Below are 15,507 nucleotides of genomic sequence, written 5' to 3'. Positions count from 1 at the left end.
TATTATTAACTTTGATGATTGAGGGACATGAAGTGAGCAAAGTGTTGGTTGATGGAGGAGCAACCATAAATATACTCCCGAGAACCATGCTGAAGAGGTTTGGAAAGACCATGACTGATCTAAAGCCTCATAACATCCTCATATCAGATTATGCAGGAAAGTCATCGCAACCAGAGGGCATGATTTTGCTCAATGTGCAGATAGGAAGTGTGAAATGAACAACCATGTTCATCGTGACTCCGTCGAAGGCAAATTTCAGTGTTCTATTGGGTCAAGAACGGATACATGGAGTGGGAGTTGTTCCTTCGAATGTTCACCAGAAGATCTTTTTCTGGAATGATGATGAAGGTTTAGAAGTACTCGAGGCAGACCAGAAGGAGTACGAAGTAGGCATGTACTTTGCAGATCAACAATTGATCGCGTTTGCAAAAACCAAGCCTTTCGATGCCCATAATGCTAACATGATGGATGAAGAGGAAGGTATCAAGAAAATGTTCTGTTGGGACGTAAAGAGAGGATTTGTGATTCGAGCCGAGATAGAATCGGCTCAAGAGCAGGAATGAAACATCAGGATCTGTATTCGAGATTTTTAGCTCAAATTTCAGCCTATATGGCCGAACAGACGGTCGAGAAGGCCGTAAATGGTGAAAACATCGAAGAGAAAGAAAAGGACAGGGCGGCCACAATGGCCGAAGGAAAAGAAAAAGAAAACCACCAAAAAACAAAGAATGATCGAGTAGTCCAAGAGGTCGAGAATGTGAAAGTTGATAAAAGGCAAGAGCTAGAGACAAAGTTAGATTGTATTTTTGATGACTCATCATTGGGATTCGAAAGGCCAAGCAATGAAGAACACAAGTTAGAATCTCAAGATCCACTCGAAGAAATCAATTTAGGTACTGTCAAAAACAAGAAAATCACTTATATCAGCAAACTCTTGCAAGGAAAGCTAAGGAAGGAAGTGATTCGAGTGTTACACGAGTATAAAGATTGCTTCGCTTGGGATTATGATGAAATGTCTGGTTTGGATCGAGGGTTAGTAGATCATAGATTTCCAACAATCCCTGGGAAGAAGCCAGTAAAACAAAATTCTCAAAGATTTGCCCCAGAAGTTGTTGATAAGATTAAGGAGGAAATTGAGAGGTTGTTGAAATCTAAGTTTATCAGGACTTCAAGATATGCTGAGTGGATATCGAATGTTGTGTCTGTTATCAAGAAAAATGGAAAACTCAGGGTATGTATTGACTTTCGAGATCTTAATTCAACTACCCCCAAAGATGAATATCCTATGCCTATCTCTAAGATAATGATAGACGCAGCTGCAGGTAACAAAATTATAAGTCTATTAGATGGTTATTCTGGATATAATCAAATTTACATTGCAGCTAATGATATATCGAAAACTATTTTTCGATGTCCAGGGGCTTTAGGTGTATATGAATGGGTAATGATGCCATTTGGATTAAATAATGCAGGTGGCATATATCAAAGGGTAATGAATTTAATATTCCATGATTTGATTGGTAAGTTTGTACAAGTATACATTGATGACATAATCGTTGGGTCAAAACGAAAGGAGGAACATTTACTTCATTTTAAATTATCTTTCGGGAGAATGTGAAAACATGGTCTAAAGATGAATCCACTAAAATGTGCTTTTGGTGTTACAGCAGGTGAATTTTTAGGATTTATCGTGCATCAAAAAGGGATCGAAGTGGATAAAAATAAAACTAAGGCCATCATGAAAACTAGACCTCCATCGAACAAGAAAGAACTTCAATCTCTCCTAGGTAAAGTAAATTTTCTCAGAAGATTTATCTCGAATTTATCTGGCAGAACTAAAGTGTTTTCCCCATTATTACGTTTAAAAAATGAGGAGGAATTTCAATGGAAAGAGGAGCACCAGAAAGCATTCGAGGAAATCAAAGCCTATTTGGCTCATCCTCCAGTCATAGCACCACCTTCTAAAGGAAGACAGCTGAAATTGTATGTTTTAGCCAACGATTCGACTATTGTGGGCATGCTGGTGCAGGATGATAATAATGGCATCGAAAGAGTCATTTATTATCTAAGTAGAATGTTGGTCGGAGTAGAGATTAGATATACTCCTTTAGAGAAATTATGTTTAAGTTTATATTTTGCTTGTACAAAGTTGAAGTATTATCTTAGACCTTTTGATGTATTGATATTTTGTCGAAGTAATGTGATTAAGTATATGTTGGGTAAACCTGTGTTGCATTGTCGAATTGGAAAATGGGCACTTGCATTAACTGAATATTCACTAAATTTTGTTCCTCTCAAATCCACTAAGGGAAAAGTAATTGCTGATTTTCTTGTAGATCACTCAAAATTAACTGAACAAATCAATTACTTAACAACTAAGCCTTGGGAATTATTTTTTGATGGCTCGAAACATGAGCTAGGAACTGGTATAGGCTTGTTAATCATTTCCCCTGAAGGAATTCTAACCAAATTATCACTAAAAACAAACAAAGGTTACTCGAATAATGAAACTGAATATCAAGCACTCATTACTAGACTCGAAATCCTTAAGGAATTAGGAGCTAAGACCATAGTAGTTCGAGGATATTCCCAACTCGTCATTAAACAATTAACTCAGGAGTATAAATGCTCAAATGAAAAACTGGTCGAATGCAAGACTCGAGCCATTGAGTTACTAAACACGTTCGATGAGGTTGAGTTAGAACACATTTCTCGAAATGCAAACACAATCGCAAATGAACTGGCTCAAATCGCATCAGGGTATAAAATGAGTAAGGGATGTCTCGAATCCTTGATTCATATAGAGAATGAACTAATATGTAATCTGGAAAGCCTAACTATTAATACATCGAGCCATCAAGATTGAAGAAAAGAATTGATCGAGTACCTTCAAAATCCAAATTTGAAAGTCGAAAGAAAGATTAGATTCCAAGCCCTTAATTACGTCATGTTAAATAACGAATTATACAAGAGGGGTTTCGATGGAACTCTATTTAAATACCTCGGGAATCATGAAAGTTATATAGTTATGGCAGAAGTACATGAAGGTATTTGTGGGGCACATCAAGTAGGTGAGAAAATGAAGTGGACTTTGTCGAGAAAAGGGAACTATTGGCCAACCATAATTAAGGATTGTATCGAATTCGCTAGAAGCTGCGAAGAATGTTAGAAACATGGACCAATACAAAGGGTACCAACGAGTGAGTTACATTCAATCATTTAACCTTGGCCATTTCGAGGTTGAGCAATTGACATAATAGGACAAATTTACCCACCTTCCTCAAAAAATCACAGGTATATAATAGTTGCCATAGATTACTTTACAAATTGGGTGGAGGCAATTCCTTTGAAAGAAGTTGATCAAAAAGACATAATTGATTTTGTTGAAGATCATATCATAACAAGACTTGGGATCCCCCAAACAATTACTAAAGATCAAGGCACAGTCTTTAAAGCTACTAAATATGCTCAATCGAGAGGGATTAAATTAGTAGCTTCGACACCGTATTATGCACAAGAAAATGGACAAGTTGAAGCCGCTAACAAAATAATCATCAGTTTGATTAAGAAACACATTTCGAGCAAGCCTCGAAATTGGCATGAAACACTCGTCCAGGTGTTGTGGGCCTATAGAAATTCGCCAAGAGATGCTTGTCGCCACCGGCCCGAAACGGGCTTTCGGCATTCGCGAAGGATGGTTGGACTCGTTTATTTGTTTAAAAATATGGATTGCTAGAATGACGTATTCTCAAATTGAGACCTTGTCAAACGAGCAATTTTATTAAATGATTCACCAATCCATATTAATCCCAAGCGGGACCCTCCATGGATTAGTGGTTTTCGCAAAAGGAGGGTTCGTGGAGTCGCCACCAATGTTTTACTCAAAACATTGGAAAAAGGGATAAGGCAATTGATTTTATAAATCAACTTTGGCCATTACAACCAGAGTCGGGTAAGGGAGTCGGTTACGCGTGGGGAAGGTGTTAGCACCCCACAGCGCCCCTTTCGGGTTCCCTATGACAGATTATTTCTAAAATAATAGCGTAAAATTACTAAATTACCCCTATTTATTATAAGCGATTATAAATTAACTATCTACATGATGACAGTTTAAATATGCACACAGAAAGCAGTAAAAGGAAGGATTTAAGAAGAAACCTCTTGAAGCGTGCTTTTATATTGAGTGAAACTGGGAAGCTTTTTGGCGTTCCCTCGCTCTACAAGCTCGCTCGCTCCTTCCTAAAAACTTTTGACTATGGAAATCCGGAGGATTTCCCTTCGACTAGGTTCGAATCTCCAAGCTAAGTGCTCGGAATTCCAGAACTTCGTCGGATCGACTCCCAGAGAGATTTCTAGGGCAGAACACTGCTCAAAAACCCCAGAATACTCAAGGAGGGAGTCAAAACTGAGTGTGTAAGTGTCAAATGACGTCCAATTGACGTCATATTTATAGGGAACAGGCCCAATACGGGCTACAGAACCAATACGGCCGTATTGAAATTTTTGAACTTCAATACGGCCGTATTGAGTTCAATACGGCCGTATTGAAATTCAGAAATTTCAATACGGCCGTATTGAGTTCAATACGGCTGTATTGAAGCTTCAATACGGCCGTATTGATTTCAGTACGGCCGTATTGAAGTTTCAGAAACTTCAATACGCCGTATTGAGTTCACTGCGGCCGTATTGAAGCTTCAATACGGCCGTATTAAGTTCAGTACGGCCGTATTGGGCTTCATTCCCTCCACTTCCTTATTTTGAGCTATTCTAAGACCTCTAGACCTACAGAGAACCCTCCTAGGGCCTTCCAGGAGTCCTTCTGGCTGATCTTCCTTCAGTCTTCGAGAGTCTTCAAGCTTTATTTCCGACCCGGACAATTTTAGGGGTCTACAGCTGCCCCCCCTTTACTTAGTCAAACGGTCTTTTGGTGTACCGGCTGACAAGTAAAGGAGTTGACCCAATTGTCCGGGTGATGTGCCAACCTTCTGACTTGTAGCGTCTTCCGGTGGAAAATTATTGAGTAGCCTCTCCAGGTTGTTGCATACCTCGGCGCTTCTGACAACCTCGGTAGCTAAGTTTAACACCAACGTGCCTCTGACGACGCTGATGGCTGAGTATTGTCTCTCCAGACCTTGAGTATTGTCTCTCCAGACCTTGAGTACTGTCTCTCCAGACCTTGAGTACTGTCTCTCCAGACCTTGAGTACCGTCTCTCCAGACTTTGTTCGAGTACCGTCTCTCCAGACCTTGTTTGAGTACCGTCTCTCCAGACCTTGTTTGAGTACTGTCTCTCCAGACTTTGAGTACCGTCTCTCCAGACTTTGTTTGAGTACCGTCTCTCCAGACTTTGTTTGAGTACCGTCTCTCCAGACTTTGTTTGAGTACTGTCTCTCCAGACTTCGTTTGAGTATTGTCTCTCCAGACCTCGTTTGAGTATTGTCTCTCCAGACCTTGTTTGAGTACTGTCTCTCCAGACCTTGTTTGAGTACCGTCTCTCCAGACCTTGTTTGAGTACTGTCTCTCCAGACTTTGTTTGAGTACTGTCTCTCCAGACTTTGTTTGAGTACCGTCTCTCCAGACCTTGCCTCTCAAAAATGAGGTAGTTGAGTATAGTTTGTCTCCACAGTCCACAATGCTGCTTCGACGGTTTGTTTTTCTGATTTTGTGCCGCTGAGGGCTGGATAACGCAGGGATCCGTCTAGGGGATGTGCAGTCATTCATAGGTTCTTGTGTCCCAACTTGCATTGCTTAGTTGGTACCCATGGGAATTTTTGACTCCTTGGGGTGTAGACACAGATGCTCTCTCTCTGAGTTGAGCGATGCCTTATGTTTGGCTGACGTCTTTTGACGTTGGTGGAGTATCCCGGTTATCCTTATTCGGGTATCTCTTTTGGGTTTTCTGATTTTTGTCGCCTCTGTGTAGGCTATTATCCGCTAGGGGATTTCGTCATTAGTTGTGATTGGCCTCTTCTGTTAGGCGTATCAGCTTGACGTTCAATGATTGGCTGAAAAGCCGAATTCCGCTTGGGGAATTGTTGTTGATTTTTCCGATTTTTCTCTTCTTTGAAGGAATGCCTCTGTGTAGGCTGTTACCCGCTGGGGGATTTTGTCGTTGATTTTGATTAGCCTCTTCTGTTAGGCATATCATCTTGATGTTCAATGATTGGCTGAAAAGCCAAATTCAGCTTGGGGAATAATTATTGATATTTTTTATTTTCTTCTCCTTTTTGCAGGGATGCCTCTTGAGTAGGCGATTGGGGATTTGGGGATCTTATTGTATCCCAGAGTATTATTTAGGAAGCCTCTACAGGCTTAGCCTCGCTCAGCGCTTTGAGTCGGAGAGCTATCTTCCACTGAGGAAGTGTTAAGTCCTTTGACTTGTATATACTGTTTGGATGATCGCACTTCCATTGGGGATTGCGTCGATCTTGCTTTGATAGCTCTTGCTGGGGATTTTCCCGTGAGCTTGAGCTGAGGTTCCCTCCGGGGAGTATTATTTCTGCGAGCCTCTCCAGGCTCAGTTATTCTGCATACTGTGGAGGATGTGGAGTATTATTTTGGTAAGCCTCTCCAGGCTTAGTTATTCGGTACAAATTGTTTGTTGGATTTTCTATATCCTTGCCTTTTTTATTTTCGGCTTTTTCTGTATTTTGCCTTTTCTTCTGATTTGGCTTTTTCTGTATTTTGTCTTTTTTATGTTTCTGGCTTTTGCTGTACAGAAATTAAAAGTGCTAAAGAAATTAAATTCAGTTATTATGAGAGAGTATTATTTCGGCAAGCCTCTCCAGGCTCAGTTATTTTGTAGGAGTATTATTTCGGCAAGCCTCTCCAGGCTCAATTATTCTGAAGGAGTATTATTTCGACAAGCCTCTCCAGGCTCAATTATTCTGTGGGAGTATTGTTTCGGCAAGCCTCTCCAGGCTCAATTATTCTGAGAGTATTCTTTCGGCAAGCCTCTCCAGGCTCAATTATTCTGAGAGAGTATTATTTCGGCGAGCCTCTCCAGGCTCAGTTATTTTGAGAGTATTCTTTCGGCAAGCCTCTCCAGGCTCAATTATTCTGTATGATGCTGTTGATTTTCTGAATCTTTGTATTTTGCTTGCTGCTGTCATACACAAGCAATTTTCTATTTTTCTATTTTATGCAGTTGCCTCATGATAAGGTCTTTGAATGTGCAACTAATGTGTGTGTGATGCACAAATGCAATACAATTTTTTATTTTTGTTCATTTATTTAGAAAAGTGAGTGGCTCTCCCTATCCTCTTCTTCTTGGAGGACTTTCTGTCATTGACGCGAGGGAGTATTTTTGTGAGCCTTTATGCAGGAGATTATGGATTTTACAGGAACCCCTCCAATTTTCTTTTATTGACCGATTATTAATGGAATTTCGTACAATTTTTATGAAAAACCAATTCAGAGGCATAATCACATGGTCAAGAAAGAAAAGAAACAAATGGATATTTTTATTGATATTCACAAGTGTTTTTACAGAAAGATATACAGAAGGAAATTTCTGAAGAATGGCTGGCCAGGGTAGGCTATATACATTGGGCTTAACAATTATATCTGTAATTGTTGCTCTTTACGTTCCCCTAATTGCTTCGGCCTGAGCCAGGAGTGTAGATGCTGCAAGACGCTTGCTTCTAGAAGATAATCGCTTGAACCGCCTTTCGGTTTTCGATTCAAACGATCGTTGCTTGCTTTGTTTTTACATCTTATTCTTTTGCCCCTAACTTTTGCCTAGGACGTTGCCGTTGTTTTGCCTAGTACCCTTGTACTGGCGGGCTTTTTATTTTGCCCTAACTTTTGCCTAGGACGCCTTTTTTGGGTTTTCATCCTAGCAGGCCCATGCAAGCAACGTCTTCAAGCATAGTACTTCTTTACCACGTCAATGTTGACTAGGTATCGAAGTTCTTCTCCGTCCATGTTTGTGAGAATCAATGCTTCTCCTGAGAAGGCTCGTTTTACCACGTATGGTCCTCCGTGATTTGGGGCACACTTTCCGATTTTGCCCTTTTTGAGTTGGTAGTAATTTCTTCATTACCAACTCTCCCTCATGGTAGACTCGAGGGTGGACTTTCTTGTCAAAAGCCTTTTTGATCTTCCTCTGATAGGCTTGACCATGGCATATGGCGTTCAGCCGTTTCTTTTTGATAGGGTTCAACTGGTCATATTGGCTTTGAACCCATTCTGCCTCGGAAAGTTTTGTTTCCATGATTACCCTTAGATAGAATATCTCGACTTCGATGGGTAGAACTGCCTCCACCCCATAAACGAGTGAGAATGGAGTAGCTCCTGTAAATGGACGTACTGAAGTCCTATAGCCATGAGGAGCGAAGGGTAACATCTCGTGTCAGTCTTTAAATGAGACAACCGTCTTTTGCACTATTTTTTTGATGTTCTTATTGGTTGCCTCGACTGCCCCATTCATCTTTGGCCGATATGGGGAAGAGTTGTGGTGTTGGATCTTGAATTCTTGGCACAGTTCTTCCACCATTTTGTTGTTCAGATTAGATCCATTATCAGTGATGATTTATTTCTCCATGCTTCCACTAGATTATTCTAAAATCTTTTGGGACAAGAGAGAAAAGAAGGGAAAGATATTTTTATTCTGAAGTTTGTGTTTTAGAGGGAATTTATTTTTTCAAAAATGGTTTTTGTAAGAATGGGTGGCCAAGGTAGGCTTAAGTGTTTAGGCTTGTTTGATTAAACACTTATGAAGTTAAAAAATCGTGTTGTGATTCGACAACTTGGATAGCTTCCCTTGAACCTTTCTTTTTGAATTTGGTTCATGGTACCATCATGGATTTCTTTTGTTTTTTGATTGTCCTTATTTTTGCCTAAAACACCCTTTTGTGGCGTTTTAGCGGACCTTTGTTTTTGTTTATTTTTATAACCCTAACTTTTGCCTAGGTCACCCTTTCGTGGGATTCCTAGCGGGTCTTTTGCTCTTATTTTTGCGCAGTCCCCTTTTTGGGTTTCCTGCCGAGCTTCTTTTATTTTGAAAGATTTTCTTTTTACCCATGATGGCACTTGTCAAGGCCAAGGGAAGGTGCTCCAAGTTGTCACACACACTTCCACATAAAAATGATGTGGGTTTATTAAGATGATTTTAACCTCACTCATGTTTATTCAAACAAGGTTAAAGATAATGTGGTTTAGAATTTTATTATAAGCAAGAAAAGAAGCAATGAAGAATGATTTTATTATAATCATAGCGGAAGCATGTGTCCTTATTTCATCACTGATATGGGTCCCAATATTGACCTCTTTTATCTCTCGGCCATGCCCCAAATTTATAGTCTCCAATTTCTCTTGACGAGCTTCTTGATCTAGCAATCTTTGCAGATCCGGAGAAATGGTTTCCTCATCACTGTCCAACTCAAACCTTTCACCTTCGGATCCCGGTCAGAGCGAACAATTACAGACATAATTATTTTATTGGTTCTGTTTAGGTTTAGAATTATTAATGTTAATGAGAAAAGAACAAAAAAGAGAATAATGTGAAAAATGCCTCTTTATTGATATGTATTAAAACTGTACAAAAACCCTTATTTACATGAAAAGGTTCTCATGATCTCGGGTACTGATCATGAGTCCCTAAAAGAGAAATATGAAGGGGCCCTATCGTGGCTTGTTCTTCTCTCTACTCCTGCTTTGGCAGAGGATTCTTGCTCACGTCGGGCGCTGTCGAATCGAAGGTGACCCACCCGGCATCAATAAGGTTTTGGACCTTGTATTTGAGAGCTAGGCATCTCTCTGTTGAATGCCCTGGTGCCCCCGAATGGTATAAACATTTGTCTTGTGGCTTGTACCAATCGGGGTAAGGTGGGTCGATCTTCCTTGGTGGAACATGAGCTAGAAGTTTGGCTTCTACTAGCTTCGGCAGGAGATCGCTATAAGTGGTCGGAAGTTTATCAAACTTCTTCACAGGGATGAATTGCGATCTTCCCGACTTCGAAGTGGAAGTAGCCGAGGGTATGGTTATAGCATTGACTTCTCCCTCTTTCTTCTTCCCGAAGACCTTCTTAGCTTCATATGATTGGGAAGGCTTAGCCAGCTTCCCACTTTTAAGTCCTTGTTCCACTCTTTCCCCAATGGTGATGATGTCCGAGAAGAGTGTCGTTGTGTTCCCTATCATTTTATCGTAATAGGGACCAGTCAACGAGTTGATGAATAAGGACACCATCTCCTTATCTGACAGCGGGGGCTCTATCTGTGCCGCCAACTCCCTCCATCGTTGGGCGTACGCCTTGAAAGATTCATCATTTTTCTTACTCAAGGCTTGAAGATCTGACCTATCAGGTGTTAGGTCGATGTTGTATTTGTAGCGCTTGAGAAAGGCGTCGGCCAACTGCCTCCATGTACATACTTGATTTCCATCTAGCTGCATATACCAGTTGAGCGCGGTATCAGCCAAGCTCTCTTGGAAGCAGTGGATCAAGAGCTTTTCGTTTGTGGCATATGCAGCCATCTTTCGGCAGTACATGGTGAGATGACTCTTGGGGCAAGTCGATCCCACATATCTCGGGAAATCTGGCACTTTAAATTTGGGAGGGAATTGAATATCCCTCACTAAACACATGTCGGCGGCATCTTTAATATCGAAGTCATGCCCCTCCATAGCCCTCAACCGATCCTCTAGGGCGTGGAATTGTTCTTTTGAAACCTCGGGCTCTTTGATCATAATTCCAGCCCCAAGAGGTATGGCATGTGGAGGATCTTCTTCATGCTCCTCCTCCTCTCCCTCATGATGGGACCCATGGTCACTGTGATGAGATCCATGAATGTTATGGTGACGCATGAGTTCCACCATTTGCGCCATCTGCTCTTTGAGCTGTGAAAGCTCGGTCGTGAGCTTCTTGTTTTGTTCCTCTAGCGCTTCCATTTTCTTGATTTTCTTTGCGCGTGTGAGGACAGAGAGATGACCAGCCACTTTCTAAAATGAATGTTTATTCTAATTAGCTTATTTATGATATGAATACACTCTTGATGTGAGCTTGATAATCTTTCATTTTTGAGGCGCTGCCTTTTTAAGATGAAAGTTTATCACCCTCCCTAGGCTATTATCTCTCCACAACGGAGAATCTCAATAGTCACGGGTCTCTTTCACTCACATCGAGAGGGTATTAGTGAACCTATAAATGATGATGAGGATGCATGAGGTATTATTGATAATGATGCCTATGCTCCTTACTTTTATTATATTTTCACACATGATTTTTCCTCTCATGTCATGGTATTTTCATGCATGGGGATTATTCTTAGACCTTATCACGAGGTTATTTATTAATGCACAAACAATTGCACATAAGCATTTACACAAACAATTCACTCATCCACGAACAGTCACGAGCGAATCACGAGGTAGGGGTCTCCTGCAGAAAAGTGCATATTCAAGGAGGATCTAACTGTTCTCACTTGGTCAAAGGCCCCCAAGGTGCCCCCATTATAGGGACCCAATTCCTCTCGTCGTAAGTCGATGGAAAGTTCCAACGCACTGTCGGACTCGAGTTCATGGTTATCACCTTGAGTGATATTTTTCCGACAACGGTCTCATAGGCTCCTATAAACCCATCAACCGGCCGTACTAACATCCACTCCCTATGGATTACCACTCATGCCCCCGGGTATAGAGGGAACTGTTGTGTGCAAAGGTTTGTGTGCAATTTATTTCAAACAATTGCGGAAATTTAAACAAACAACAGTTATTTTAAAGCCAAATATATAAAGCATGTTATCACACAAGCAAGGGGTAATGAAGTAATTTTAACTATTATTTGTTAAAAATAATCTGTCACTAAATGGGACTGACTCTCGAGGCTTCCCCAGTGGAGTCGCCATCTGTCGCCACCGGCCCGAAACGGGCTTTCGGCATTCGCGAAGGATGGTTGGACTCGTTTATTTGTTTAAAAATATGGATTGCTAGAATGACGTATTCTCAAACTGAGACCTTGTCAAACGAGCAATTTTATTAAATGATTCACCAATCCATATTAATCCCAAGCGGGACCCTCCATGGATTAGTGGTTTTCGCAAAAGGAGGGTTCGTGGAGTCGCCACCAATGTTTTACTCAAAACATTGGAAAAAGGGATAAGGCAATTGATTTTATAAATCAACTTTGGCCATTACAACCAGAGTCGGGTAAGGGAGTCGGTTACGCGTGGGGAAGGTGTTAGCACCCCACAGCGCCCCTTTCGGGTTCCCTATGACAGATTATTTCTAAAATAATAGCGTAAAATTACTAAATTACCCCTATTTATTATAAGCGATTATAAATTAACTATCTACATGATGACAGTTTAAATATGCACACAGAAAGCAGTAAAAGGAAGGATTTAAGAAGAAACCTCTTGAAGCGTGCTTTTATATTGAGTGAAACTGGGAAGCTTTTTGGCGTTCCCTCGCTCTACAAGCTCGCTCGCTCCTTCCTAAAAACTTTTGACTATGGAAATCCGGAGGATTTCCCTTCGACTAGGTTCGAATCTCCAAGCTAAGTGCTCGGAATTCCAGAACTTCGTCGGATCGACTCCCAGAGAGATTTCTAGGGCAGAACACTGCTCAAAAACCCCAGAATACTCAAGGAGGGAGTCAAAACTGAGTGTGTAAGTGTCAAATGACGTCCAATTGACGTCATATTTATAGGGAACAGGCCCAATACGGGCTACAGAACCAATACGGCCGTATTGAAATTTTTGAACTTCAATACGGCCGTATTGAGTTCAATACGGCCGTATTGAAATTCAGAAATTTCAATACGGCCGTATTGAGTTCAATACGGCTGTATTGAAGCTTCAATACGGCCGTATTGATTTCAGTACGGCCGTATTGAAGTTTCAGAAACTTCAATACGCCGTATTGAGTTCACTGCGGCCGTATTGAAGCTTCAATACGGCCGTATTAAGTTCAGTACGGCCGTATTGGGCTTCATTCCCTCCACTTCCTTATTTTGAGCTATTCTAAGACCTCTAGACCTACAGAGAACCCTCCTAGGGCCTTCCAGGAGTCCTTCTGGCTGATCTTCCTTCAGTCTTCGAGAGTCTTCAAGCTTTATTTCCGACCCGGACAATTTTAGGGGTCTACAATGCTACAAGAACTACACCATACAATTTGGTGTATGGACATGAAGCCATTCTACCTATAGATATTAATCTACAATCAATTCACATACAAAAACAGAACGATTTGCCTATCGAAGATTATTGGAATCTAATGTATGATGAGTTGGTATCTTTAGAGGAAGAAAGGTTGATGGTATTACAAAATCTCATCCAGCAAAAAGAAAAAGTCGAAAACACATACAACAAGAGAATCAAAATGCGCAGTTTTCAAGTTGGAGATCTAGTGTTAAAAGCAATTCTTCCCATAGATCAAAAATCTCGACATCTGGGCAAATGGTCCTAAAATTGGGAAGGTCCATTCATGGTCAATCAAGTATACTCAAAAAATGCGTATGTAACTAAAGAGGTAAATTCAAACGCAGTAAGCAAGGTAATCAATGGTAAATACTTGAAATATTTTCACGAAAGATTAGAGTATTAACAGATATTAAAATGACTCTATAGAGCTTCAATAGACCTCTCAGTATCAGCTTCCTCCCGTTGCAAATTCTTTAAAGTAGGAATCATCTCTTCAGTGGATTTTCTAATCGAAAGAAGCTCTTGCCTAAGATGTTCAAGCTTGGCACGATCACCTTCGGTTCCTACTTCAATATGGGCCACTTCGTGATAAGTGTTGACCCATTTAGCTCGAAGATCATAAGCAAGAGTGAAAGGATTGATGAACTCTTGGAGTTTGAGATGAATTTATGGAGGAAGATCTGGAAATGCGAGTAGGTCATCCACCATTTGTTTGACCTCAGTTTTGAATTCAGGAACATGAAATGCCTGGTCGAGGTCCTCGACATAAGCTTTGGTTCAGAATGATTCGAGTAACGGTTGGAAATTGGCAACTGATTCAGGTGCTTTCTCAGAAATGGATGTTCCACTCGTCCAATTCTCCAAGACATCAAATATGTTGTCAACTTCGATGTCATCATGAAAAAAGCTGATTAAGTCTAAATCAGCAGAAGGAATCGAGGCAGTAGGTGGCTTGGAAGATTCGACACCACCTTGGGTGGATGGTGAGGGAGTAAGAGGCTTTGGAGAATCAGTTGAGTCTGCACACATAAAAGGAGGCACATTCATGTTTCTGTACATCATTATCATAATCGAAAGCGATTAACAAAAAAGAAAGGGATAATACCATGACCGAGACTGATAGGAGGCCTAAGCTCGAAAGATGGAGCTTCATCTTGAGATGATTGGTGAAGAGTTTTGATATTTTCAATTGTTTTAAACAAAAATGCGTCACCCTGATCATCTTGAGAGGCAGTTATCCCCGTTAAGGGAATATCGACAGTATTCGAGTGAGGAAGAATCAACTGTGGAAGGAAAGACAAGTTAGAAACAGAAGTAAAATACTGAAGAAAGATCGATGAAAAGGTCAAACCTTTTGTGGATCCTCAGTCGAAACAAGGGCGTCTTTAGAAACGTCTCGAGAAGAGGATATTTGAATTATCTCAACATCCTATAATCAGAAATATTTTCTTTTTAGGATTCGGATAAATTAAGGGACAAGGAGTGAGGGTAAAAACTTAATACCTTGGTCGCAGACTTCATGGCATCTTTGAGAAGCTTTTAGACCTTTGGTGTCGAGAGCGGTTTAGGGACATGAGTTTGTTTCCCTTTCCCTTTATCGAGTTTCTTTGTCGTTGAGACCTGAAAGAAATAAAAGGAATGAGGGAAAAGAAAATTGTGAAAATGACAAAGCAAATGACTTACAATTTTGCCGCTCGTCGAATCTGCCTTTTGTTTTTTCGAGGTCTCGAAACTCTGAAAAGAAAAAAGATACTCAGAAAATATGGTATTAAGTAAGTTCGATCGAAAGAAAGGAATTGTACCTTGGAACACAGAGAAAACTTGTCAGAAATGGTCTTTCTTTTTCAAGTTTTTAACGGAGAGCTGTCATCATCATTATCATCACTCTCCCACTAGGGAGTCTGGTCAGGGTGTTGAGGGACCTTTTGAGGAACAACAGCTATGAAAAATAGAAGTAGAGATCAAGCAATGGTAAGAGCGATAATAGTGAAGTTGTTTTTTGCTACAGATATTTACCAGGAGGAAGGTAGCGGTTATCGACCCAACATAAAGGCCACCATCTCTCTCGAGGAAAATCATACACGGAACATCTCGCGTAGGTAACTCGATCTTTTACAGGAATTTCTTTGCGCTCGAGGTAAAATGGATCAACTGTCTTCACCCAAGGAGGGTGAGATAAATGTTTGACTAAACCAAAACGAGCATTTAGAAGAGGAGGAATATTTTTAGGGCAAAATTTTTCAAAATCATTTTTTCCTCGAGGATTAGTAACCTTTTTTGAGTGGATGTTCCTCTGTACAATTTTCGATAAAGAGACAAAGGCATCAAAGATGGTTCGACCAATATTGTCAGGTCGATAACAAACTTT

At 40.6% G+C, this 15,507-nt stretch overlaps 1 protein-coding gene across 1 annotated transcript; it reads left to right on the top strand.

Moving 5' to 3' along the window:
• The first annotated feature begins 610 nt into the window (after positions 1-610).
• LOC145956124 (uncharacterized) lies at positions 611-2,866 on the top strand. Its single transcript, XM_083071684.1, has 4 exons — positions 611-1,322; positions 1,383-1,441; positions 1,877-2,053; positions 2,150-2,866. Exons 1-4 carry the CDS (start codon positions 611-613, stop codon positions 2,864-2,866), a joined length of 1,665 nt encoding a protein of 554 aa, XP_082927810.1.
• The last annotated feature ends 12,641 nt before the right edge of the window (positions 2,867-15,507 follow it).

This window comes from Cajanus cajan, chromosome 3 (assembly GCF_000230855.2).
Source record: "Cajanus cajan strain Asha chromosome 3, NIPB_CcT2T_4, whole genome shotgun sequence".
In the NCBI taxonomy this organism is placed as follows: Eukaryota; Viridiplantae; Streptophyta; class Magnoliopsida; order Fabales; family Fabaceae; genus Cajanus; species Cajanus cajan.
Note: the sequence above shows the minus strand (reverse complement) of the source record. Positions and strands in the feature narration are given on the sequence as shown.